Source organism: Ipomoea nil, unplaced genomic scaffold (genome assembly GCF_001879475.1).
Source record: "Ipomoea nil cultivar Tokyo-kokei standard unplaced genomic scaffold, Asagao_1.1 scaffold3401, whole genome shotgun sequence".
In the NCBI taxonomy this organism is placed as follows: Eukaryota; Viridiplantae; Streptophyta; class Magnoliopsida; order Solanales; family Convolvulaceae; genus Ipomoea; species Ipomoea nil.
The window spans coordinates 751,510-777,866 of record NW_017619829.1 but is presented as its reverse complement, the minus strand read 5'-3'; the positions used below and the strand labels follow the sequence as shown (position 1 = coordinate 777,866).

The 26,357-nt window shown below is 37.1% G+C and overlaps 2 protein-coding genes across 5 annotated transcripts; one reads left to right on the top strand and one right to left on the bottom strand.

Annotated features, from left to right (window-relative positions):
• Positions 1–1,954: 1,954 nt before the first annotated feature.
• Positions 1,955–6,664, bottom strand: LOC109171300 (disease resistance protein At4g27190-like). 2 transcript variants are annotated; one of them, XM_019320375.1, is made up of 2 exons: positions 3,539–6,664; positions 1,955–2,153 (listed from the first exon to the last, which is right to left on the bottom strand). In XM_019320375.1, exon 1 carries the CDS (start codon positions 6,557–6,559, stop codon positions 3,590–3,592), a length of 2,970 nt encoding a protein of 989 aa, XP_019175920.1. In that variant the 5' UTR covers positions 6,560–6,664; the 3' UTR covers positions 1,955–2,153; positions 3,539–3,589. The 2 variants fall into 2 exon arrangements, with proteins under 2 accessions (XP_019175920.1, XP_019175921.1); XM_019320376.1 differs by having other exon boundaries at positions 1,955–2,146.
• Positions 6,665–23,804: 17,140 nt separating this feature from the next.
• On the top strand, positions 23,805–25,975 carry LOC109171280 (K(+) efflux antiporter 4-like). 3 transcript variants are annotated; one of them, XM_019320345.1, is made up of 4 exons: positions 23,805–23,822; positions 24,281–24,742; positions 25,165–25,254; positions 25,377–25,975. In XM_019320345.1, exons 2-4 carry the CDS (start codon positions 24,641–24,643, stop codon positions 25,458–25,460), a joined length of 276 nt encoding a protein of 91 aa, XP_019175890.1. In that variant the 5' UTR covers positions 23,805–23,822; positions 24,281–24,640; the 3' UTR covers positions 25,461–25,975. The 3 variants fall into 3 exon arrangements, 1 of the variants encoding a protein (XP_019175890.1); XR_002052555.1 differs by lacking the exon at positions 23,805–23,822 and having other exon boundaries at positions 24,256–24,782; XR_002052554.1 differs by lacking the exon at positions 23,805–23,822 and having other exon boundaries at positions 24,428–24,439; positions 24,489–25,254.
• Positions 25,976–26,357: the final 382 nt, after the last annotated feature.

Below are 26,357 nucleotides of genomic sequence, written 5' to 3'. Positions count from 1 at the left end.
CAGTTCATCTTGCAAAGAACTCCACGTTCCATTACAGGTCAAAACATATTGACACAAGATATCATTGGATTAGAGACATCTTAGAATGCAAGATGCTTGAACTTCAAAAGATTCATAACTGATGATAATGGGTCTGACATGATGACCAAATCGTTGCCAAGAGGAAAGTTTGAGGTGTGTTGTTCTATCGCCGAGATGGCGATATCCTCCACATAGTCGGGAGGGGGAGATTTGTTGGGAATGAACTTCCCTCCTATGTGGTAAACAACTCATTTTTGGACCAAGCCTACATTTATATTCCATTATAATATTTGTTTTCTTCTTGGGAAAGTTTTGTTTGACAATTATTTAATTGTCATGGGAGAATGGGATATGGGTAAAAGTTGAAGGGTGGAAGTTGGAGCAAAGGTTTTTGGGCTGAAGTTGAAGGGAAGAGTTGATGGGATGAAGTTGAAACTAATTTCCCCTCCTCTTTTCCATGTCGGCAATACCATCTATAAAAGGGGATGAGCTCATTGTTTTCTGATAGTGAGAAACAACCACATTATTCTACACACTTCTTAGGCAGTAAGCAAGAAAGAAGAAAGATAAACTTTATCTTCTTCTTTCTTCATTTCGGTAGAGGCATCAAGAAAGAAAAGAAAATTCAATTTTCTTTCTTCCTTCTTCACGGCAGTTCGCAGCAACGGCGGGAGGTTTGCCTAGCTCCTGGGTGTTATCTTCATCAAATATTTTGAGGTCAGCTTGTATTTATTCCAGGCATCTTTCGGGTAATCTCGTAATATTTTTACTCTGTTCACCTTGCTCGTGGTGGTTGAATATTTTGGGTACGAGATATTATTCCTTTTAGCCTGTGAATTAGAATATATGTAATTTGGCCTAGTGTTGGTGTATTTGATGATTTTGGATGTTTGGCTCGTGTGGTTGCCAGGAACTTTGTACCCAAGATTTATTATAGTGGAATATTTTCGTGGTGGTGGTCCCGTGGGTTTTCCCCAATTTGGGGTTTTCCACGTAAATCGTGTGTCCCTTGTATCTGTTATTTATTTTGGCTATCTTGTACTATCTCGTATTTGCGCTCTTGTCGGTTCTGTGATTTTCATTTGTCACAGATAGTGGGATTTTTCCCAACAAATAGATTATGTTTTAGTTGATGGGGAGAATTGAGCACTTCAAATAGTAGATGGGCCTATTTGACACTTGTGCCTTTTTTTTTTTAAAAAAAGAGATACGACGTCTTATGTGCTTTTTTTATAAAAAGAAATAAACTACCACGTCGGTTTTTATAAATAACCGACGTCGTATCGTTTACTTACAACGTCTGCGGCAACGACGTCGACAGAAAACTGACGTTAAAAGCATTACTTGTAGTAGTGTAATGAGGCAACCAAAACAACAAATGAGATACTCATATATCGTGTGCTCTTTTCTTGACTATGTTTTTCCCACAGAGTTTTTCTAACAAGTTTTTAACGAGGCATGATTATGGAAAAATAATATTCAAGTGGGAGTGCTATAAATCTTATTTAGTATGGATATTATTTCTATTGATTACGTAACGGTTAGGAGATTTATGATTACATTTCTGGCTTTTGTTATAATTATATTATATATATCATATAATATATATGTTGTAGCTCCTTTTGTACAATGGATGATGGAGAATGAAGTCTTGTTTTATCTTCATATACTATTGTCTATAAATTTTCCTCTCTTTTTTCTTTTCAATATCACAAATTCTACAAATAAAGTTCAACCAGTTAGGAGCTAACGGGGATCAACGGACATATATAATCAAATCACAACAGTAACTACCCCATAAACCCAAACTATTGCATACATATATAATTTTAAAAAGTTAAACCCAAACTATTGCATACATATATAATTTTAAAAAGTTAAAATTGAAGTACACAAAAACGTAGTAACCACCAAATAGCAAGACACCCATAGATATATACATATTTCATTTCATACCATTATATCAATATCAACTGTCTGATACAATAAACCACATACATAAACATAAACATGAAAGTTGAAAAATAAAAACACCAACTATAAATAAACTAATCAATCACTTATCCAAATCTTATACACTTGTTGACTTTGATGATTGGATCAGACTTAGCAATTGCAACCCAACCTGCACTCTTGTTAAAAGAAAAAAAAAAACAAAAAAATCTATTTATTAGAATGCCTAACACAGTAAATAGAGAAAATTACCGATTTGGTCCCTCGACTATGAGGATTTCACCAATTTGGTCCTCGACTACCAAAATGACTCAATTTGGTCCTCGACTATGACATTTTTACTTGATTTGGTCCTAAGTGTTATTTGCAAGTCAAACCAAAAAGGCAATTTTGAGATTTAAAAAAAAGTATCTTCTTTCTTCTTCCCTAAATCTAAGTCATTTGTTTTATATAGATACGTTATTTGTTTTCGATAGCAGTCGCAGCTTCAATATGCAACCAAAGTGCCATGAATCATCTTCATCCAGCTATAATAATCGAATGATGTTCAAAAATTTGTTGCCTTGTGTCAACATCATTTTCATCCAGCTATAAGCTTCTCCATTTTCGAACATCATTCGATTCTTATAGCTGGATGTAGATGATTCACTGCACTTTGATTGCATATTGAAGTTGCGACTGCTATCGAAAACAAATAACCTATCTATATAAAACAAACGACTTAGATACTTAGATTTAGGGAATAAGAAGGAAGATAAATTTTTTAAATCCCACAATTGCCTTTTAGGTTTGACCTGCAAATAACACTTAGGACCAAATCAGGTAAAAATGTTATAGTTGAGGACCAAATTGAGTAATTTTAGTAGTCGAGGACCAAATTGGTGAAATCCTCATAGTCGAGGGACCAAATCGGTAATTTTCTCACAGTAAATATCATCAATATAATGATTTATATATCCACTAGTTTAAAAAATATATTTAACCTAAAAAATAATATCAGTCCCACTTTTGAAGGTTCCTTTTTAATTTGTATAGCATGTACTTGGTGATTAAGAATGCATTGGATGTCAACATCATCATTATGCCACTACATGTGCATCAAGAGATTGAGACATAATAACTTTTTAAAATTTTGTGTTTGCTCCTTGTAAATAAAAACATAAAAGTAGACATTAGAGGATATATATATATATATATATATATATATATATATATATATACACCTTCAGAGTAGCACATAGATTTGTTTTTTTGTTTTTGTTTTTGTTTTTTTTTGCCTTTTTAATACAACATCAAATACAGCCTTAAGGAAAATGAGATTGTATCCAATAAAATGAGGGTCACATTTGTATGAGATCCCATGGATCCTTATCCGTGGGGTCAATATGAAAATTTAATACTTATTATATTGAAAAATGTTAATACTAATTAAAAATAATGTGTTTTGATACTTATAAGTAAAATGTAATACTTTAATATTTTGATGTAAAAATATTACATTTTTTATCAAAAATATTACATTTTCCTTATAAGTAATTTACTTGGTTATTGCATAAAATCTTACTTGAGTCATGCTGAAGACATAATTTGAAGCATTTGCATCTTTAACTTCTTGCTAATCACTTGGTTTAAAAAGTGGGTGTAAGTGCATCTTCAGATTTTCATTATCCCATTGCAGTTCATTCCACCAATTTTGTTCTCCCATTATTGACTGAATATTCTCTGCACTTTGAACACTAAGAGGCAACTTCAGCAACTTACTGCATTCCCTCACTCTAAACTTCTTTAGACTTTTCCATGATTCATCTGCTTTGCATATTTCTTCTAGTGCTGGAAGTCCCTCCAAAGTTAAGGATTTCAACATTGGCACAAAGTTGTCTGTGGGTGTGTTTTTGAACACTTGTGACAAGTTCATACATCTGCGTATCACGATTGTTTTCAGATTTGCAAGTTCGTGAAGAGTTCCATCCATTGTGAATAGATTTTCCAATTGATAACAATCATGAGCGACTATGAATCTAAGCTTGGTGAAACGCAGTCCAAGAAAATTGCTGCAATCTGAAATGCTTTCTAATTCGGTCAAGTTCAAAAAAAGAAGTTCCTCTAAGTTAGGAAGCAAGTCACATTCCGTAACACACCCTTGAGACGATCGCTTGACAGAGATGCAACAGCCACTTATTACTAAGCGCTTCAAATTAACAAATGCAACGCTGCTCCTAACCATGTGGAGAAGCATGAGATCAACTCCCTTACACTCCCAAATTTCACAGCAAAATGCATGTACTAACAGCCATCCAACTGATTCATCTTCTGAGAAAAGAAAGCCAGAGAAGAACACACGCTTCGTATTGGGTTTATATTTTACATGTAATCTATGGGGTTTATATGTTTGGTAGATATTATCACCATGAGTCACATTAACACAGAAGCTGTTAATTCTCCTGAGCCAAGAAACATGTTCAGCAGTGACATGAGAAATGTCTTCCAAGTCAATGTGAAAGCAAAGTAATTGATCTAAACATAACAACTTCTCAAATGGTAAATTTTCATCATTTACTTTCCTCATTCTCCATTTGGTAGCGCTGCCCATCATATTTAGAAACTCCAAACTACATAATTTAGAAACTTTCTCACTAGAAATTTTCCGCAACTTATAAGTGTGAGATAAGTCTAACTGCCGTAGGTTCGTTAGCTTTTCAAAGTCTTCTGGCAATTTAGTGATAGCAGATGCAGAGCAATTAAGCACTTGCAACATTCCAAGTGTGGCCAAGGATGGTAACTCAAGCAGTTCACAACATTTTTCTAAAAAGAGAGCTCGAAGTTCACCAAGTTGAAGAAGTGAGTGTGGCAGGAATTTGATTTTAGTTTCACTCAAGTCCAAAATTCTTAACATTTGGAATCCTTGTAAAAATGTGTTTGATACTTCCAAAAGTCTCTGGTTACCTTGCAAAAATAAAGTGGATGCTTCTGCGCATTGTATGTTGTAGTTTGGGAGAAATTCTATATTACTCGCCATAAACGACACCCTCTTCACCCCAGAACAATTGAATAGCTGTTGTGATATTTGCGTCCCGCTAATTCCAGCTTTGATAATAGCTTTACACCCTTCCTCTAAGGATTTTGCTATCCATACCCCAACATCACGAACTACATCATGCATCTTTACATGATTTAAACGTTGACCTATTTCCAACAAACAAGAGCCTTTTAAGTAGTCAACAATACGTATAACTTCATTCTGTAGTTGCTCAAAGTTTTGTTGCTCATCAATTAAACCTTCAGCTACCCAATATTGGACTAGTTTATAAGTATGAATTTCAAAGTCCTCTGGGAATAGGCAGAAAAACAAAAAGCAAGATTTCAATTGCTGACCTTGTAAGGAATCATAGCTCCACTTGAGGGGTTTGTAAACCTTTTCTTCAACACCTCTAATGCGAGAAGGCTCTGATTTCTGCAAGGCATGTAATGCGCATTGCCACAAGCCAATCTCTCTCTTTTTCCTCAATGATGCCCCTACCATAATTAGTGCAAGGGGTAATCCATCGCATTCTTTAACAATGGCCTCTGCCATGGGCTTAATTTGGTCATCATCCACCACTTCCTCTTCCACAGTTTCACGAAACAACTTCCAGGCTTCTTCAGGATGCAAGCGACCCATTTGAAAGTCAATGTCAGTCAACATTTGTTGGCAAACATTAAAATCTCGGGTGGTTAGTATGATTTTGCTGCCAGTATGTTCATTTGGTCGAGGAATCCCCACAACATCGAGATCGATTTCTTCCCATATATCATCCAGAATTAGAAGAAATCTTTCGCCTTTAAGTTTGTTGTACAAACGACTGGCCATACTTTCCTTACTCACTTCTCTATTCATCATATGCAATTCCAACCGCTCAGCAATTTTTGATTGGACGCCTTCCACCGTTGCGTTTTGAGATACTACAACCAGTATTACGATGTTGAAGGTTGGATCATTGGTGAGCTGATTATTCAAATTCTTGACAAGAGTAGTCTTGCCCACGCCTCCCATGCCCCAAACACCAATCCTCTTATACTCTTCACTTTTCAACAGATCCATCATCTTCGCCAAATTTTTAGATGCTGTGGGTTGACCTTTGATTGATGTCACCTCAATATACTGAACTGGCCTTGCCACAGGAATACCCACTATCTTGTCCTCAAAGGGTTTGCCTTCTTCAATGAGTTGTTTTGCTTTCACAATCTGTTTCGCTATGTCGTTGCTCAATTTGCAGTGCAGGGAACCTGAGCAACAAGAGGCGGAATCACTTGTAATGCCACTTTCTGTCAGAGTTGAACGGAAAGAATTGAAATTTTTCTCCAATTCTTCAACTTTGCTTAACCAATCTTGAACTTGAGTTGTGGGTAACAGATGCTGCAGCTGCACATCATCTAGCCCACTTCTCAAGCGAGTCTTGAGAGCCAATACAAGTGTTATGTCTCTCTCTAGTTGATTGTAATTTGAATGGATCTTAAAACGATTCTTCATCGCATCATAGATGGATCCAAATACAAATTTAAAAGGTTGTATTAGAGCTGAACCAATGATCGCCGCCACAGCTTCCATGGCAATGTATTGAGTACAGAGGAATGAAGAAATTCAAGATTTTGTGACAAAATTTGAGAGTTTTTTTTCTTTCTTTCTTTTAACTAATACTGATGAGGAATGATTATTGAGTAGTAATGAGCAACAGAAAGTCGTAGTGTGGGTCCCTGAATTGGTGAGAATGATAAACAACTAACGAAAATATTCCACTGAATTTTCGCCATGAATACAAAGCTTTTTTTATTATTTGGTTAAAAACTATGGAGTATATAAGAAAAAATATTTTATAATTTAATTTTTTTTGAAAGGATATTTTATAATTTAATTAATTTAAAAGTAAAGAAAAATACAAAAGAGAAAGATAAGGGAAAGGGACAAATAGCATATCAAAAATTTTCACCAATAATTGACTTCTCCATTCTTGAAATTAGGTATATATGCATTTCTTAGCAGCTTCCTTTGGTTCAGAGTTTCAACAATAGATTTTTATTTTTTTCAAAAATCAATCTATTCATTAAAAATTCATGGAAAATAATTAAATTGGCTCTCTAAGTCAGTTAAGTGCACCATACCCAGCAGTGCACTACCAAAATATACATAGGGCAGAAATTTTTTAAAATGCAACAACATTTTCCCCATTAGTGCACCACAAACCAGCACTTTGTGATACACTACAAACCACTCATAAGTGCACCATCAAAATATACATGGTACAAAAAATTATCAAAATGTCACCACATTTTTTTCATTAGTGCACCATAGACCAACATTTATGGTACACCACAGAGCACTCACATGTGCTCCACCGAAATATACATTATGCAAAACATTACCAAAATACCATCGTATTTTTCCAATCTTCATTAATTTTCAATGGTTCAGATTTATTAGTGCACTATAGACCAGCACTTAACAATTCAGTTGTTTATTTCAATTGTTCAGATTTATAATGGTGATGTGGCATTTTTTTTTAAATGAATAGGGGTATTGAAGTAATTTCATATACACATGTGCACACACTTGTTGACTTTGTTGTACACATATGACTTTTCAAGCATAGAACTTTCTTTGGTTCGAAGAAGCATCATATGCTATGACAATTGGAATAGTATGTATATCTTCAATATCTTGAATCTTCTTTGGAAGTTTGCCCCATGTCACAGTATCTTCGAAGAATTCTTTTCATCTTTCAATATATTTTGGAGTAAAATTTTACAAGCCAATGAATAATCTTTGGCTTATAGTTTGGTATGGTTCTTTATGTTGTTTAGTCAGGGAAGCTGATGCTCTACACTACAGGATTATTCCATCTCAATCTTTAAGTGATGGTCGGACCCTAGGTCCAGATCTGGACAATCTGGAAGCTGCCGTCCTCGTTCCAGATAGTCATGGTTCTCTATTGTTCATATCTGAATCTCATGTTTGAGGTTCAAATATGAAAATTCATAATTTGACAAACAAAGATGAGATATTTTCATCATGTGAGTCCCAAAAAAATATCTATATCAAAGATTTGTGGGAAGGAGTAAGAACTGAGAGTAAGAAATGAGAAACCATGAAATATTTTTCTAAAGTAAAATTCTTTCTTCTCAAGGGTCCTACACTTGCTCCAAATTCTTTAATGAACATTTATTATCTTTATATTTAATTTAACTAAATAATTCTATATTTTTTTTCGTTTAATTTTGATTTTTAATATTTTTCAAAATAACTTTAGATAGCATATTGATACTCCATTTATTAATTGCACACCTTTCACTCATTTATTTCAAATATTTACTTAATACAATTCTTTTTCAAGAATATTAGCTTAATGCGAATTATTTTATTTCAAAATTTTGAAAAATAATTTAATAAAATTTGATTATTATTTTTAATATTTAAAATTAATTTATATATTGATAAAATAAAATAATTTTAGAAAAGATATTTTTTATTTATAAAAAAAAAACTATAATTTTTAGATGTAATGAGAAAGTGATCGACAAACCACTTTTGAATACTAGGTGTTTTTTTTTTTTTGGGTATACCCAACGTAGCTAGCTTTGAAATTTAAGACCGTTTCATATCCAAAATCAAGAATTGAATTCTTTACATTTGATAAAAGATGGATGAGTCATTTCCACTAAATCACATCCTCAAGTTACTAAGTGTACTAGTTAAATGTAATTGTATTGATATAACAATAGGATGATTTTTTTTTTTTTTTAAATAAACATTGCATTGACCCATGCATATAGCCTTAATTGGTCCCTGCTTGCATTTTGCTACCTGTATACAGCTGCAATATGATTAAGACAAGCTAGCTGTATCGATTGGAATTTAGTAATATATTGTTGTCGTTGGGCTACGGTTTGAATAAGTCAATTAATCACATCCACAAATCACCGTGACCTGCACGTCACATCCTGTGACCTGCAAGGCTTTGGCCTGGTCACGATGAATGTTACGTTGTGACCTGACTAGATATTTTGGAAGCAGTTAAAAGGCACGATTTCAAAAGTATAAATAACTTTTAAGCGTTATTTTCAGTTAACTTTTAGAATCTTCTTTTTCATTTTCTCTCCATACAAACCATCTCAGAACATACACCCATTGTAATCCATGATCTTTGGGAAGATTTAGAGGAAGATTACCACATGTAATTACATTTGCAATGTCAATTTCAGAATTATTTTGTCTAGTTCAATAAAGTAAATTTATCTACTTCTTACTCTTGCATTTTGCATTATTTGTAGTTTGAATTCATCATGTATTGCTTTAATAACTTTGTAGTATGCCAATTCCATTATGAGTAGTTAAACTAGTTAGGGATTTAGATTGGATTGTTTTGTATGAATGTCAACATAAATTAAATTGGAAAACCTAGGGCTTGCAATATCTTTAGAATGAATTTGATTGTGAAATTGGTAAAATATTTTGACTCTTGCTTGGTTAGGGCCCAACTTTGCATGAGGATTTTGGATTTGGTGTTTCACCTATGAGAGTAGGGATTCAACATAGCCAAACCTATCACTATTCTAACTCACTCTTGAGAAAGGGGAATTGGAAGGGATAGAGCACACAAGGTATTTGATTATTTGCCTCACCTAGTCTAGTTGCCATGAGAATGTGATGTGAACTTGGGTGATAGACCAATGACCATGAGAATGGAGTTGGCACTTGCTAAACTCCCTCACTCTCATTCTTGATTTTTGCTTGGCTTAGAAACTTAGAACATTAGTAGCATTTATGCAAAGTGGCTTTATATAAATCCTTCCCTTCAATATTGTGTTTTAAATAATCTATGGCTTTATCATATATTTGTTCTCAATGCAAATGATTAATTCCTTTTGGTTAGCTTTCAAACACTCAATGATCTCGTGTTTAACCCCACTCTACTCAATTCCCTTATAGTTATTCCTAGAGGACGACACTCACTAAACATCATCACTAAAACCAACTTTCACGTGCGTGGGGTTGTGTTCTTAAGGTGTTTTGTTTGTGTGCTTAATGTGCATGTGTTTTGTACTTTAAGTGCGTCAGATTGATGCTTAACGTGCGTCCATCTGCACAACCGCACGGGAAGCCTCACCCGCACCTGATCCCTTCCATATATATATATATATATATATATATATATATATATATATATATATATATATATATATATATATATATATATATATATATATATATATATATAGGGTTGAGTTCACATGAGGACACTAATATATAGAGGACTATGAGGACAAATCCTAACCATTAAAATTAATAGATTACAAGGCTATGATACTACTTAAAATATGCTGTGATTTTGACTAGAAATAACAAGGGAGGGCAAAGAAGACATTTCAAAGGAATTTTAATTTTGGAAGGATTGTAATTAACAAACTTAGCATCTTAGAAGGAGTAATTTACAGTAAACATTGTAGGTCAAATCAGAATGTAATTCATGACAATGGAAATCTATGAACGGCAACCAGATGAGCGCTTCTTACACCACCATGGACGATGGTTAGAATAGAGGGTCTGACACCACCATGGATGACGATCACTTGAGAGGTTTTGACACCGGAATGGACGACAAGCACCAGAGAGGAGCTGCTGACACCGGAATGGACGAGGACCACCCAAGAGGAGTTGCTGACACTGACATGGATGATGGTAAGTTACTCAACTATGTGCATTTAAATGTTTAGGGGAAGTGCATTAGGGTAGAGAATAATGTTTGCGAAATATTGTGCAGTGCACGTACGTACGATTTTTTTGGGGTAAATCACGTACATATGTTCGTGACTTAGGATGTCGTGTGCCAAACTTATAAAAATTTTGTGCCATGCATGGGGATGACATGTGCATCATTGTAGTATGTCGGAGGCCATAGTTTACAAAACATGCCGTAAAAAACTAAGCGAAAACTATGTGCATCTAACTTTAATGGGAAGTTCATTAGGTAGAGTATAGTGTAACACCCCATGTTATGCCTTTAAATTCGGATTAATTATTTAATTAATCCCGCTAAAAGAATAGCTAAAAAGAATTTAATTCAGTCACGATTCCCTAAATTAATTAACGTGGTCCACTGTAGACCGTGGACCCTTACCCATATTAAAGCCTTAGAGCCCGTTAGGATGAAGAAGTTGAGCCCAGTATTAATCAGATTCTAATTAGGAATCCTAAACCTATATAAAAGGAATTAGAAAGCTTTCGAACCCCTTCCCTCTCAGATACTCGAAAATCCCCTCCCAGAGATCAGACAAAGAATTCCCCGTCACCAGGCTTAGGAAAGACTAATAGGAAGAGCACCTTGAGGAAAGACCCTAGAAGTCGTAAGAAGTTTGATTAAAGCTACCAGGTAACCCATGTCCTACAAAACCTATTTTCCTTGCTATTGTTTATGGATTGGCTCCGTTGAACGATCGAATGTGTGATTTTGTATTTGTGCCTTGTTAGAGCTTGTCTTCAAGATTTGTGATATGGATTCTTGTTATTATATTCTTGATTGTTGGCATGTTCTTGTATTTAATTATGTTTAGGGCTTGTCCTTATGATTTATGTGGTGAATCTTGTTATCTGTAACGTTCTAGGCATTCTTGGGTGGGTTTTCGCATGCTCGGGTGTTATTCAAGGTTTAGGACTAGTCATTAATTAGGGCTTGGTATGATTAAATTCTTGAGGTTCTTGATATTCTTGAACTGCTGTGTGTTAATTCTTGAGTCTTGGCATGATTAGTGCTCGTGGTTAAGATTTGATTGTGTTGTTTCTTGGCTTGTTCTATGCGTTTAAGTCCCTATTATTGTTGGTACGTGTTTGGGTGTGTTTGGGACTTGATTTTGGGTGAATTGGATGAATTCCCGGCCTGGGAAAATTAGCCAAGAAGCATGTTCCAATGGGTAGTCGGTGGGGGGGACGAACCCCCACCTGACCACCCGCCGGGAGGGGAGAAGGTTCCAGCGGGTGGACGGCCACCCGCTGGAACAGTACGCCGGCGGCGGCGGGTGGACGACCACCCGCTGGAACGACGTGGTTCCCCTGGCGGGAGGTCCGCGGAAGGTTGTCCTCCCGCCGTACCCCCCGCGGGTACGGGCCGTTGCGGGGTCGTTCGGTCTCCGTAGATCGAATCCTGTGCTCCGTTGTGTCTCGTTTGACGTGTATGAGTCTCGCATGATGTTTTAGGTACCGTAACATGATTTGTGAGCTGTGTCTAAGCATGTGGTCTAAACTTATATCGTGTGGTTTATGATTATTTCCCCGTAGATTGCATGTTGTAGTAGATATCCCGCGTTGTTATCATATGTTGTGCTCTTTCCCGGCAACCCTGTGATGTAATTGTTGTAGAGTCTTGATTGGCGTGCTATTGCCCATGGTGTTGAAAAGATGTGAAATTGGTGGAAAAGATTTGTTGGTGGTTTGACGCACTGCGAGTGCATTGATCATTGTGTTATAGGCACAGGTCGCCTGATTACTGTGCTATAGACACATATCAGGTTATATTTGGCAGTGCGAATGCTTGGTTATTGTGATATAGGCACAGACCACTTGATCATTGTGCTATAGGCACATGTCATGTTATGTAATGGCTCTGCGAGTGCTGATTTGTTGGTGGATTGTTGGAGGTCTTGTTGGAGGGGAGCATGCGGTGCTTCGGAGGAATAAGGATGTGGTGTGTAGGGTGGCCTGGAGGTACAGGTTGGAACTGTTATAAGGATGGAGAGGCGTAAAGGTTGGAACTTGGTATAAGGTTGGAACCTGGGTGTGTCTCGTTGTGTGGCCTTGTTGTGACTTGTTATTGTCGTTTTCTTGTTTTGTATTGCATGCTGTGTCTTTATGCTTCGTGTTGTGTTGAGTCTATTGATACGCCTTGAGTCTGATTCCTGGTTTTAAAGCTAGAGTCATTTAGGACTATATTATGTATTCCCAAGTCTCAAAATGATTTTCTATATCTATATGTATTGTACTCAACGCGTGGGAATGGGTTGCTTAGCATTATTCGCTAACGGTTGTAATACCGCATGTTTTTCAGGTGCAGATTAGTTGGCTCGTGAGCGCGCTAGTCGGAGCTGCGGTTCCGAGTCTAGATAGAAGCTAGTTCTAGTTGTTGGCCTGCGAGCCGGTTTTGTATTCAGTTAATGTTTTTGGATTATGACTGGTTAGTAATAGCCTGTGCATCTAGGTTCTCTAGCCTAGATGTGACATAACACCGCGACACTTGCGGTTAGTTCTACTCTGTTGGATTTTAATGATAGATTCGCATTTATCTCTTAAGCTTCAAATGTTTTAAAATAGACTAAAAATTAAGGGTGTTACATATAGGGTTTGTGACACATCTTCTTTTAATTACAGTCGTTAAGGGGGCTAAAAATTCATCTCGTTAAGTGGACGTACATAGGATGGTATCTTAAGATGTAGTATGCCATACTGTTGAATGCCGTGTGCCATATATGAGAACGTCGTGTGCACGTACATCGCAAAACAGAAGCCATTTTAAATGACAGAGTGTCCAACCATTTTTTTTAAATTTTTCATCAATTTAGCATGTAGTTGGAATTTGGGTGATGGAAAGGGAGAGTCTTTTGAAAAATTATTATTGGCATTGGAAAATTTTGAAAACATTTCATTTTGAGTATAATGAAATATGTGAGCGGTTCAATTAAAAATGACAATTTAATTTCAATAAAAATGGCAAAAAATGAGTCATTTCAATCACAGGGTGTGCAATAAATTTTAATATTTTTCATGAGTTTAGCATATATTTGGCATTTGTGTGATGGAAATGGAGAAGCGGACGCTTGGAACTTGAACTGTCCGTCGGGGCTGGAGGTGGAAGTCGGGAAGGAGAAGCTGCCGGTGAAGTCGACAAGTCCACCACGTTCCTAGGTGGAGTGGCACGGGGCACCGGGAGAGGAAGTGAGGAGGAGGCCGTTGGGGTTCCAGTCGAGTGCTGCGTCAGTCGACGCCTCATTTTTTTCGCACGGTCGGTCATGGCATCGGTCGGAGCTTCAGCTTCCTCTGAAGAAGTGGACGCGGAGTCGTCGAGACCTGCACATGTGAAGAGAAGGGCTGGTCACTCGGCTGGGAAGAAGTGCAAAAGGAAAAGGGCTAGTAGAAGACTACCTGTGGTGGCCGCCCCAGTAGGCAGAAGACCCCATTTCGCCATGGCACGCAGTCGTGACCAACGCTTGGCGAAATAGAGTCTCATCCTCTTCAAAAACTTGGCACCCCGGTCCGCCTCGAGAGTGAAGACAGCTTGCCGGTAGCAGGGCTTGAAGAGAGTAGCCGGCCACATGGTCGGGAAGGTGAATGAGAAAAAGAAGGACGAACGAAGAAGAAATAGGGTTTCCAATCCTTCACAGAATCAGGAAGACCCTTGAAAAGAAGACGCCCGGGTCGGGCGGAGACTTGGACAAAGTCCTTGGAATGAGGGCCGACTTTGTTCACGGTGAACAAACACCGGAATAGTTCTATGTCGGGCTCACAGAGCCACCAACGACAAAGAACTATGAAACAGACAAGGAGACGATGGGAATTGGGCACAAGCTGGCCCGGAACCAGGTTATAATAACGAAAGAAGAGAGAGAAATGGGTGGGGTGGCACTCGAAAGCCAAAGGCCACCGAGTGCAAGTGGACACCGGCATAACCCTCCGGCGGGTAAAAAATGGGCCAGTTTTCCGACTGGAGAACGACGGCCGACGGACCGAGAAGATAACGGGCCATCTTGAGGTCCGCCGCCGACACCAGCGACGGATTATCCACCGGAGGAGCTATTGACTCGAAACCACCCTTTGGCCGTTGAAAGCCGTCGGGCAAGGTCGTCACTGTTGTTAGTGGGGACGGACTTAAAGGCCTAGTCGCCCCGGAGGGAGATGGGGCCGACTGAGGAGAAGATGGGGAAGGAAGGTCGGAAGGAATCTCCCGGTGGCGAGGAGATGAAGACGAAGAGGAGGATGAAGAAGAAGACGATGAAGAAGTAGTGGATGACCCCGCCGGACGATGAGAGGGAGAGGAAGAAGAAGACATGACTCGAATATGATTCACCAACCTGAAAGGATTTCGGCAGTATGCGAGGAGAAGAGCGGGTTCATTGATGGCTCGATTTCTCTCTTGGTGCTCTTTTGAAACGAAGTGCACAATGAAGGAAGAATGGAGATGTATTTAAACCGGGGAGAATCCCAAGAGGCCGCCACGTGTCGGTCACGCACAGGAGGACAAGAGAAGTTGATTGACATGAAGGGACGGCTGCATTAAATGACCTTGAAATACGGAATGACGGTTGAAGCTAGGGTTAGACTGGACGGCGTGTCTAGGACTCTAGGGGTGTGAGAGGTCAGAGTGACGCGGCATGTTCAATTCAGGCCCATTATCGTCATGATCCCCTTGGGCCGCCCCAGTACCTGCCTAGGTAAAACAACCTGAGAGTGGGTCTCCGGGCCGGTCGAGTAAAGGGGTTGGCACTCATAACCCGACTTCGATATCCAATCATTTGAATAGTTGGGCCTCGAGCGCAGAGTCGCCGTCGACCCCGCGATCAAGCAAGTGGGACCGACTACCCTTAACGAAAAGTTAAGTCGGCTGAAAGAAAGTTAGCGAAAGCAATAAAATGAGATTCTTCCTCCAAAGGCAAAGAAAACAAGATGAAATGTTTATTAATCAGGACAGATAGGCCTACAACGCAGTCGCGCTACAAACTGGAAAACATAAAAGCGAGATCATAGCTTGGTCTTCTCCTTAGACGGAATGGCAGGGGCTGGTGGACCTTCTAGGAACAGTTGGGGCTGGAAAGGAGGCGGAGTCGGATCCGGACTCGGCACGTCATCCTCATAGACTGGCGGCTCCCCATCATCGATCATCTGAAGAGGCCTTTCGAGAACACTGGGAGCATCGCCACCCCGAAGAGTGGAGGAACTTCCCACACCTCTTCCTCGTCCAAAGGCAGCTCGTTCATCACCGGATCCACTCGTCGGTCGGTTGAGTCCATAGGGATCACGTCCAGCATATCTGGGGGAACCACGATGGGGTCTGAGTTGGAGTCGCCCACCAGGTGGCCACCATTGGGCAGCCTCTGCTGCCTTAGTTTCTCCAGACGGGCCTGCTCCTTCTGGCGGATGGAGAAACGCCAGTCACCAACTCTGTAGCTCATGTCGAAAGGAAGATAGAGATAGCGACTGCAAATGATACCGAGAAAGAAAAGTGAGAAGGGCAAGTGGGAAGAAGCCCTATTTATAGCCAGATCACGCGAATATCGAAGAGCAAATCACGGAGAAAAATCAAAACTGCCATCATTGGGCAAAAAGAAGGAGGGGATAGGGGTCAGGAATCTGCGTCAGGGAAAGATCCCATCAATTTCGCTCGGGAAGGGCAAGATTCCTGCCATGACCTAGAAAGTAAGATCTTCCAAAGATACTGGAAAATCACAAGTGTCAGACCTTTGGCAGTGCATAGGCCGACTAAAGGGTCGGATGAACAACAAAGCATGATCGTATGCAGAGGAAGGAAAAAGAACACAAAGTCAGAAAATAAGTCCACACAATTTTATTAAAAAGAGGGCAGTACATCGAGGAGAGGAAAGACTTTATTCGTATAATATAGGTTCCTCTCACAGTCCCTCACTGGGTCTCACTCGACATCACACCTCGCCGCTCAAGGACCGCGGGCAGTGCAGTTCACTCGTCCGACGAGGAGGGCTCGTCTTAGAAGGCCATCTCCTCCGATGGGCCAGTCGGAGATAGGCAGACCGAGTCCTAGAAGGCCGGCATGAGAGGCGGAACCACGGGCGCTTCGTCGTTAGGGTATAGCTCGAGATATCGAGCAAAGTCAGCATCCGTCATCAGATCGGTGGTCGGCCCATTGAGGTCATCCAGGGGGATGGTGAACGTCATTTTGAAGGCCAGTTGCTCTGGGACCGCCACCTCGACAAAAGTCCCGTCCTGGGCCGTGACACGGGCCTCGGTCTGGGGCGGAGGATCAGTAAGAGAAGAGGAGTCTATCGCCGAGGGCGGGGCCTCAGTCGCCATCCGCAAATCAGAAGGAGTAGAGCTGGAATGATGCCTCCGGGAGGAGGGTTTGTAAGCCTTCTTCTTGCCTTTCTCCAGCCTCGACCGCTTAGAAGGAGGAGGGCGAGGCGGCGACCCAAAGGGCGAGGGGGAATGATCCCCCCCCCCCCCCCCCCTGCCCTTCATTCCCTTACTCCACATCTTCTTAGCCTAGGGTCCACCACAATTTCAAAATTATTGTGTGGACCATGAATATCAGGTACATTTTTAATATATTAAAAGTATATATTATTTTTGTACTGAAGGTACATTATTTTTATACTGAAGGTACATTATATAAAATAATGTACCCTTAGTATATTAAAAATGTACCTTACGTAAACAATGTACCCTTAGTATATTGAAAATATATTTTTTATTTATGGTCCATGCAATTGTGTGGACCATGGTCCATGTAACAATGATGGCCGGCCCACACCGGTATGTAATAAATCAATCTCTGGGAATTAGTATCCCGGCCCAAAGTGGTATATAATAAACCAGTCTAAGGTACATATCTTCCAAGAACAAAAGAAAATATACACATATATTCGAAAGATTCAATGCCAACTTTGGTTTACCAATTTTACACACCACACATACAAATATACACTTCTATATGTTTAAAACACAATGCTCAGGGATTTAGATATACACATTTAAAATCACAATTTCACCAGAACACAAATATTCACCAACTCCACGTAAACAATTTTGAATCTTTGACCTTACATAAGGTCAAGCACACTCCTGCCAACTTGTCTAACACTTCAATTGTTTACTTTTGACTGTTTTCTTATGTTTATATCTAATATATGTACTCTCTCTCTCTCTATATATATATATATATATATATATATATATATATATATATATATATATATATATATATATATATATATATATATATATATATATATATATATATATATATATATATATATATATATATATATATATATATATATATATATATATATATAAGGGCTAGGGGTGAGGTGGGTGAGTGGGGGTAGCTGCCCCCACTATCTCCACTGTACCTCCGCCCCTGTTGACTGCTAGTTCTTGAATCAATAATGATACCCCGTATTGCAGGCCTAGTTCCTTGAGACCTAGAACCTTGTATATCTCCCGTCTCGCTTTGTTGAGCCTTACGCAACAGAGAACTACAACCCTCCTCCGCCTTACCCTCTGTTCAACATAACTTAAATGGAACTATGTACATGGCAGTACTCACAACTTCAACTACATCAACTATCAATCTTCTTGAGGGTCGTTCATTTGAACCAAATTCTTCATTTAGTCCTGCTTGATCAATAACAATAATTCTGACCTTTTTTCTTTGGATGATTTAAGCTAGTAGAGCATTGGAAGTCATAGAAGCTTCTCTAACAGAATTTGTTCTGACACTTGATTTCTTCTTCATGCTTGGGTTGAAACCTCTAAAAATAAACTTGTAGCTTCATATCTTCTTGCACTTCCTTAACCCAATCTTTTTATATTTCAACAATTTTTCTATAAACAAACCATAACCAATTCGTTGCTTAAACGGATCATTCTCTAAAGGAGTAGCATTTGTCACATAGTTCACTATGTTGTATAATCATAGAAATTGCAAAGAGGAAGAAAGAATACAAGAGAATGGAGAGGGAAAGACCAATATTCTCATTCATCAATCAGCATACTTATACAAAGGTATCACCAAATATAAGGTAATAACAATATATATAAAAGGTAGTAACCTTATCAATTACAACAACTACTACTATATATATATATATATATATATATATATATATATATATATATATATATATATATATATATATATATATATATATATATATATATATATATATATATATATATATAAAGTCCACAATAATAATATTTATAACACTCCCCCTTGGACATTATTTGACATGATCCTGCGTCGTAAAAACTTGCTAGGAAAACCCTCTGGGAAAGACCTAGACAAAAAAGTATATATGTATATATTCATGCCTCGTTAAAAACTTCACTAGGAAAACCACGTGAGAAAAACCTAGTTGAAGAAAAGAGTACATGATATTTGTAAGAACATATATTATATTGTACTGATTGCCTCATTAAAAACCTTAACTTAAGAAAACCCTGTGGGAAAAACTTAGTTAAGGGAAAAAGAGTACAACCATATGCCTTCAAGGCATAATCGGCATAATCTTCAGGATTTCGGGGTTTGTCTACTTAAGTAATTATTTTACAACTTTTCCCCATTTACATTACATTATATCATACTCATGCCTCGTTAAAAACATCACTAGAAAACCCAGTGGGAAAAACTAGTTGAGGAAAAAGTGCATGATGTATGTGTATTCTTGTTTTAGATTAGCTGTCTAATTAAAAACCTTAGATTTAAAGAAAAACCCGTGGGGAAAAACATAACTAAGGAAAAGAGTACAACCGTTAGTCATCAAGACCCAATCATCATGATTGATTCATGTAAAATGATACTCCCCCTCGAGATAACAATCTTTAATTCCCATACATTAAATTTCCAAAAATGTATAGAGGAATTTTGTAAATAAATATATACAATTGTCAATGGAATAAATATACTCTATAATAATCTCGTGACTCTTCTGGAGTTCACTTGGTATAATATTGACATCACAATATATAGTCAAAAGGATTTCATTATGTATCCTTTTATCATTTGTGTAACACAGTCTTTATTGACCCTCTATGGGACAATGGGGGTAAGTATAAATACAACTAGTTTTACAAAGGTATCACCAAAGGTATCACCAATATTCTCATTCATCAATCAGCATACTTATACAAAGGTATCACCAAATATAAGGTAATAACAATATATATAAAAGGTAGTAACCTTATCAATTACAACAACTCTACTACTATATATATATATATATATATATATATATATATATATATATATATATATATATATATATATATATATATATATATATATATATATAAAGTCCACAATAATAATATTTATAACACTTCCCCTTGGACATTATTTGACATGATCCTGCGTCATAAAAACTTGCTAGGAAAACCCTCTGGAAAAGACCTAGACAAAAAAGTATATATGTATATATTCATGCCTCGTTAAAAACTTCACTAGGAAAACCACGTGAGAAAAACCTAGTTGAAGAAAAGAGTACATGATATTTGTAAGAACATATATTATATTGTACTGATTGCCGCATTAAAAACCTTAACTTAAGAAAACCCTGTGGGAAAAACTTAGTTAAGGGAAAAAGAGTACAACCATATGCCTTCAAGGCATAATCGGCATAATCTTTAGGATTTCGGGGTTTGTCTACTTAAGTAATTATTTTACAACTTTTCCCCATTTACATTACATTATATCATACTCATGCCTCGTTAAAAACATCACTAGAAAACCCAGTGGGAAAAACTAGTTGAGAAAAAAGTGCATGATGTATGTGTATTCTTGTTTTAGATTAGCTGTCTAATTAAAAACCTTAGATTTAAAGAAAAACCCGTGGGGAAAAACATAACTAAGGAAAAGAGTACAACCGTTAGTCATCAAGACCCAATCATCATGATTGATTCATGTAAAATGATACTCCCCCTCGAGATAACAATCTTTAATTCTCATACATTAAATTTCCAAAAATGTATAGAGGAATTTTGTAAATAAATATATACAATTGTCAATGGAATAAATATACTCTATAATAATCTCGTGACTCTTCTGGAGTTCACTTGGTATAATATTGACATCACAATATCTAGTCAAAAGGATTTCATTATGTATCCTTTTATCATTTGTGTAACACAGTCTTTATTGACCCTCTATGGGACAATGGGGGTAAGTATAAATACAACTAGTTTTGGAACTTAGGCATTATGGAGATACAAAATAATAGCCAGTACCCAAGTAGCCATTATATATTTGTTTGTCTAAGTATCCAATCAAAATCATATATTGGCTAACTGGTGTATAAAATTATTCAAGGAAAAATTCGATCTTCAAGTCGAGATAATACTTAGATTTTCCAAGCCTTAAAAAAAATCTCCGTCTTTAGACATGAACTAATATCATCAAGTTGTTTAGATATTTCATTGATGTTTACACTATCAATATTGACTGAGATAATAAATAATAAATAAGTTCATTATCAACCATTTATCGAGCACATAATGGTACATATTATTCATTCTTAATGAGGATAATAACTTCATTCGCAACTCCTTAAAGAGTACATAATGACACATAAATACATTCCTTCTTCGAAAGGAAAAAAAACTCAGCCAATTCTTAATTATTTCATGTCATACAATGACCTTAATATTTTAATGTTGCGATTTTCACTTTTTCTCATTTTGAGAACTTAAAATCCTTCGAGGACTTTTGAAATTAAGGGTCCGTTTGGAAAGCAGGAAAATGACTTCTGGAAAATGATTTCTGGAAAATGAGTCATTTTCCGGAAAACATTTTCCTTTTCCAGTGTTTGGTTGCATTTGGAAAACTGTTTTGGTTTGTTTGGTTCATTTTGTGAAAAATGAGAGTAGAATGGTATAATTAAATATTTTAATTATTTTATTCTAAATTAAAAATTTATTTTAAATCTTTAAAACAAAAAATAAAAAATAAAAAATTATGGCTTCCGGCGGAACCCAGTTCCGCCGGAAACCAAGGGTGGTTTCTGGCGGAACTGGGTTCCGCCAGAAACCATAGCCTATGGTTTCCGGCGAAACTGGGTTCCGCCAGAAACCATAGAATTAAAAAAAAAAAATGAAAGAGAAGAGGCGGAAAACGACTTCCGCCCAAATTTGGCGGAAGTCGTTTTCTGCCAAATTGGCCTCATTTTCCCCAGTCAACGGAAAATGGATTCCGTTGACTGGATTTTCCAGGTCTAGCGAAACACCAAAAACCCGGAAAATGACTTCCAGAAGTCATTTTCCGGGTTTCCAAACACAGCCTAATATTAGTTGCATATCTAAGTTTATTATTTTGACAATAATATTATGTAGCGGGACTTAATGTCATTTATTGTGGAAGAGCATATTTGATTAAAATTAATTAAGGGTCTCTGCGTGAACCCATAGGTTACAGACTCGCTTCATATCTTATCACCTCGTTATTCTTGTTTTCCTACCACACCATTTGTAACCTACATGGTTAATACCTCATTGGTGTACGAAAGGAATATATTAGCGAGTTGAGCTGTATATGCGTTTAATTGCTCTCTTTATACATTAATCAATCTAGGCGCTTCTGGCACCTAGCTCTGGATCCAGATTGTCATATAATATGAGCAATTTGAAGGCAATTGTGTTGTCGACAACTTATAATATTTTTGAACGTCTTTGCACCCGAAGCCGTTAGGCCGAGGGCACGTCTGCCTGGGCATCATGCATCGCGTAAAAAAAAAAGTGTTGTCGACAACTTATAATATTTTTCAAGAATTTCTCCCATATTTATAATTGTTCATCGCAATATTTAAGTCAATTAGATTCTAGACATTTCCCACAACTATTCAGATCACATCTGGTTGTCCCGCATCCCTAGTATTATGTTTGTTTGGTGCACCTATGAATTGACTAGGGTTTCTCGTCATCTGGACGAGCGTCTCCGGGACTAAACTATTCAAGCTTTTCCAAGAGTGATAACGTGTTGTATAATCAGAGAAATTGCAAAGAGGAAGAAGGAATACAAGAGAATGGAGAGGGAAAGGCCAATATTCTCATTCATCAATCAGCATATTTATACAAAGGTATCACCAAATATAAGGTAATAATAGTACATATAAAACATAGTAACCTTATCAATTACAACTACTACCCCAAATATATATATATATATATATATATATATATATATATATATATATATATATATATATATATATAATGTTCACAATAATAATATTTATAACAATCGTTATACCCTACACCACGGTGCACATAGCACTGTGCGCCGCGCGCCTCCCAAAACGACGTCGTTTTGGGAGGCGCGGTAGGAAGTTGCTGGGATTATGTGTATTTGTTCACAAAGTTATGTGTATTTGTTCATACAGTTATGTGTATTGGTTCATACAGTTATGTACATTTTTTATACAATTATGTACATTCTTTTTATACAATTATGTACATCCGAATCAGAAAATTTGTGTGTATTATGTTAAGAGTTGATGTGTATTATGTTAAAAGTTTATGTTTATTATGTATTATGTTAGATTATGTGTATTATCTTTTAAAAAGAGTATGTATATTTTGTTATATAATTATGTACATTCATGTATACAATTATGTGTATTCTAGTATAACATTATGTACATTCTTGAACAGCGGGTTTCTTTTTTAAGAAAAAACTACTGCCATTCACTGGGACGGGAAATTTCAAAAAAAAAAAAAAAAAAATTAAAACGACGTCGTTTTGCATCTGGGCGCATAGTGCAACGCGCGCTGTGGTGTAGGATATAAATTGCCTATTTATAACACACTAGTATTTTGAAAATGTATTTGGCCCAATTGAATTTTATCCCTTCCATAATTCCATGCATCAATAGATTTTCTAGGGTGTGATATCATCATACGAGTCACGGCAATCCAGACATTTGTAGAGATAATATCAATTAGCCTCTCAAATTCTAATTTTAGAGTTTTCTTTTGCCGTGATAGTCTGGGTACTTCAGTAGTTCATTCTCCTCTAATAACACTCCAAAAGTCAAGTTGATTGTAGCCATGGGCATCGACGTCCAAATCAGAAACAAGGAATCCAAACACAGTATGTCAAATATTATTCGTTGATTTCGGCTTTGAAGTATTCTTGAATATTGTAAACGAGTTCTGATCAGAAGTTTGGAAATTTTGCAAAAAGTTTCGTATGAGAGATTTCGAAGAGTTTTTAAGGCAATTGAATTTTTAAATGTGTTTTTACCATTTTAGAGATAGTCTGCAAAAAATGGTAAGTTTTCAAAAATATCCTTAATGAAATAACTTAATGGTTTGCTTTGAGAAAGGTTGCCTTCGTTGCCTATAAAATAGGGCTATGCACGATTTTATCTGCTAATAAAATATAATGGAAGATTTTAGAGAGAAAAGATTTGTTCAAGAGTTAAATTAATTTTTCGAGAGGTTTGATAAATTAAAAGGAGTTAATTTCAGCCATGGTCTTCTAATTATTGCGATTTTTTAAAATTAGTTATTCTTATTTATTCCATCATTGTTCTTCTGTGGAAATAGCGTTAAACTACCGTGAAGTATAGGGGTCCTTCTTGGGTGACCGCTTCAATAATTTCCTTATTAACAGCGGTGGGAGCAGCGGAATAGAGTATCCAATCGGAAGAGGACGGTTTCTGTGCTGTGGTGAAAGGGAGGGAGAAATAATGGTATTTCTTCTGGGTTAGAGACCGGAAGTATCCAACTGGGCAGAGAACCAACAGAGCGACAGAAAGTGATCTTAATCCTCTGAAAAGTGAAAAGATTTTGTTATGTGTGTTTTCCCAGAAGGAATGGGTGATCTGCAGAGTATTCAAGAAGACTTCCGGCGGGCACAAGATCCATATTTCTGGGCTGACCAAGGGGGAGAGGCTGCCCGCGTTAATGGAAGTATCTCAGAGAACGGCAACTTCCGGCGAGACGGTGCCACACGTGACCTGCTTCTCCGACTCCAAGGAGGACAAAAACCCATGTGATGTTAGTCTGGTACAACAGAACCTAAGCATTCCATGTAACTGCCATCAAGGTTTTACATTTGATGAAATATTGGTCCATCATATGGCAAGATCCGTTTTTTTTTTTTTTTTTTTTTTCAATAGTTTCCTGCAGTACTTCTTAAGGACTTAATTTATGCTATATAAAATATGGATTTCATATTATGAGCACACATGACTGTTTGATGCTCTTTCTTGGAGAGGTGGGCAGGGGAGAGAATAATGAAGAGGATCAAAATATTAGCAATTTGTTTCATTCAATATCCTGAATCTGTAGTCTTGGATGCTTCTATTTCTTTGGAGGATTTCAAGTGTCATTGTATAATGTTTATATGAAGTGGATAAATTTCTTGGATTTTGGTTCTTTTTGTTTGTGATTGCTGAGTTTTGCACTTGTGGTTTTCAAATCTTCAGGTGACTACTCCATTGCTTTTTAAGCTAATACCTGCTGTGGTGCACCTTGGGGTGCTGCTTAGGTGGTTTTCACCTGACAACCAAACTGAGGTAAATAAATACAATACAGTGCAGCCCATGATACAATGCACCTTTTTCAATACTGATCATCATCTTTTACTGTCCTTTTTGTGCACCAAAATGTCTTATGAGTACCCTTTTCTGAATTTCAGTTGGGGTTAAAAGGAGAAACCCTCAGATCAGAGAGTGTTAAGCAAAGGATTGCCTTGATATCCAAGGATCTCTTGATTCACTAGGGGTAAACTAGTGAAGCTAGATGCCACATATGCCCGGGGACAACAAAAAGGCTACATTCCCAGCTCAATTTTTAGTATATGCACTTGAGATTCCTGCTCAATTCAACGAAGCTTGCTTTACGTTGTGCTATATACATCAGCTTAGACTTTTAGAGAGAAGGGAGTGGCAACAACCTCTGAAAATGGGAAACCAGAATTGGAGGTTTTCTAACTCTCACAGAACCACTAACAAGATGAAGCATTCATTCGCATTTAACCAAGGTAATTTTGATTTTTCTTTTTCCTCTTGTCATTCTTTTTCATTTTTTGCTAGTGTAAAATAGTTTTTGGTTTGTGATGTGTAGTGAATTTTGTGCAACCGCATTTGGTTATGTATGTTTGTTCTGTAGATTCGAGAATGTAACAAAAAAAAAAAAAAAACATTTTCTAGCCTGTTATTCCATGTCAATTGTATAGAAGTGCCATTTCTCAGTACTTTCTATTCTTGAAAATTTGCCCAAGTTTTGGGATGGTAATTTTTGCAATGGTTGGAATTTTTGCACCTTTTTTTTCTTTGAAATGATAATTATACATTTATGCCCTTTATAACAATTTACAATTTTAATTGATCAATAATCCATGAATATCTTTAACAAAAATAAGGAATAGGTTCACAGTAATTTTTAATTGAATATAGCATTAAATCATTGAGGGCAAATTTCGTAGTACAAGAGAAATTATAATATAGTAATAAATTATGGTTTGGACCTCAAAAAGCTCCAAGTTCTGAGCTTATCAGCTTTGTTAAAGCCAACAAACTCTTGGAATGCTTCTAGTCTATTGTCTCTATGACTAGATGTGGGCAAATTATATTCTGGATTATGATTCACATTCTAATGTAGATCCGAATAAATATTT

Bases quoted from the DNA above. Each gene is read 5' to 3' on its own strand.
- LOC109171300 (XM_019320375.1), bottom strand. From the start codon at position 6,559: ATGGAAGCTGTGGCGGCGATCATTGGTTCAGCTCTAATACAACCTTTT.
- LOC109171280 (XM_019320345.1), top strand. From the start codon at position 24,641: ATGGAAGTATCTCAGAGAACGGCAACTTCCGGCGAGACGGTGCCACAC. The intron at 24,743-25,164 runs GTACAACAGAAC...TCAAATCTTCAG, and splicing joins ACCCATGTGATGTTAGTCTG to GTGACTACTCCATTGCTTTT. The intron at 25,255-25,376 runs GTAAATAAATAC...TCTGAATTTCAG, and splicing joins CACCTGACAACCAAACTGAG to TTGGGGTTAAAAGGAGAAAC.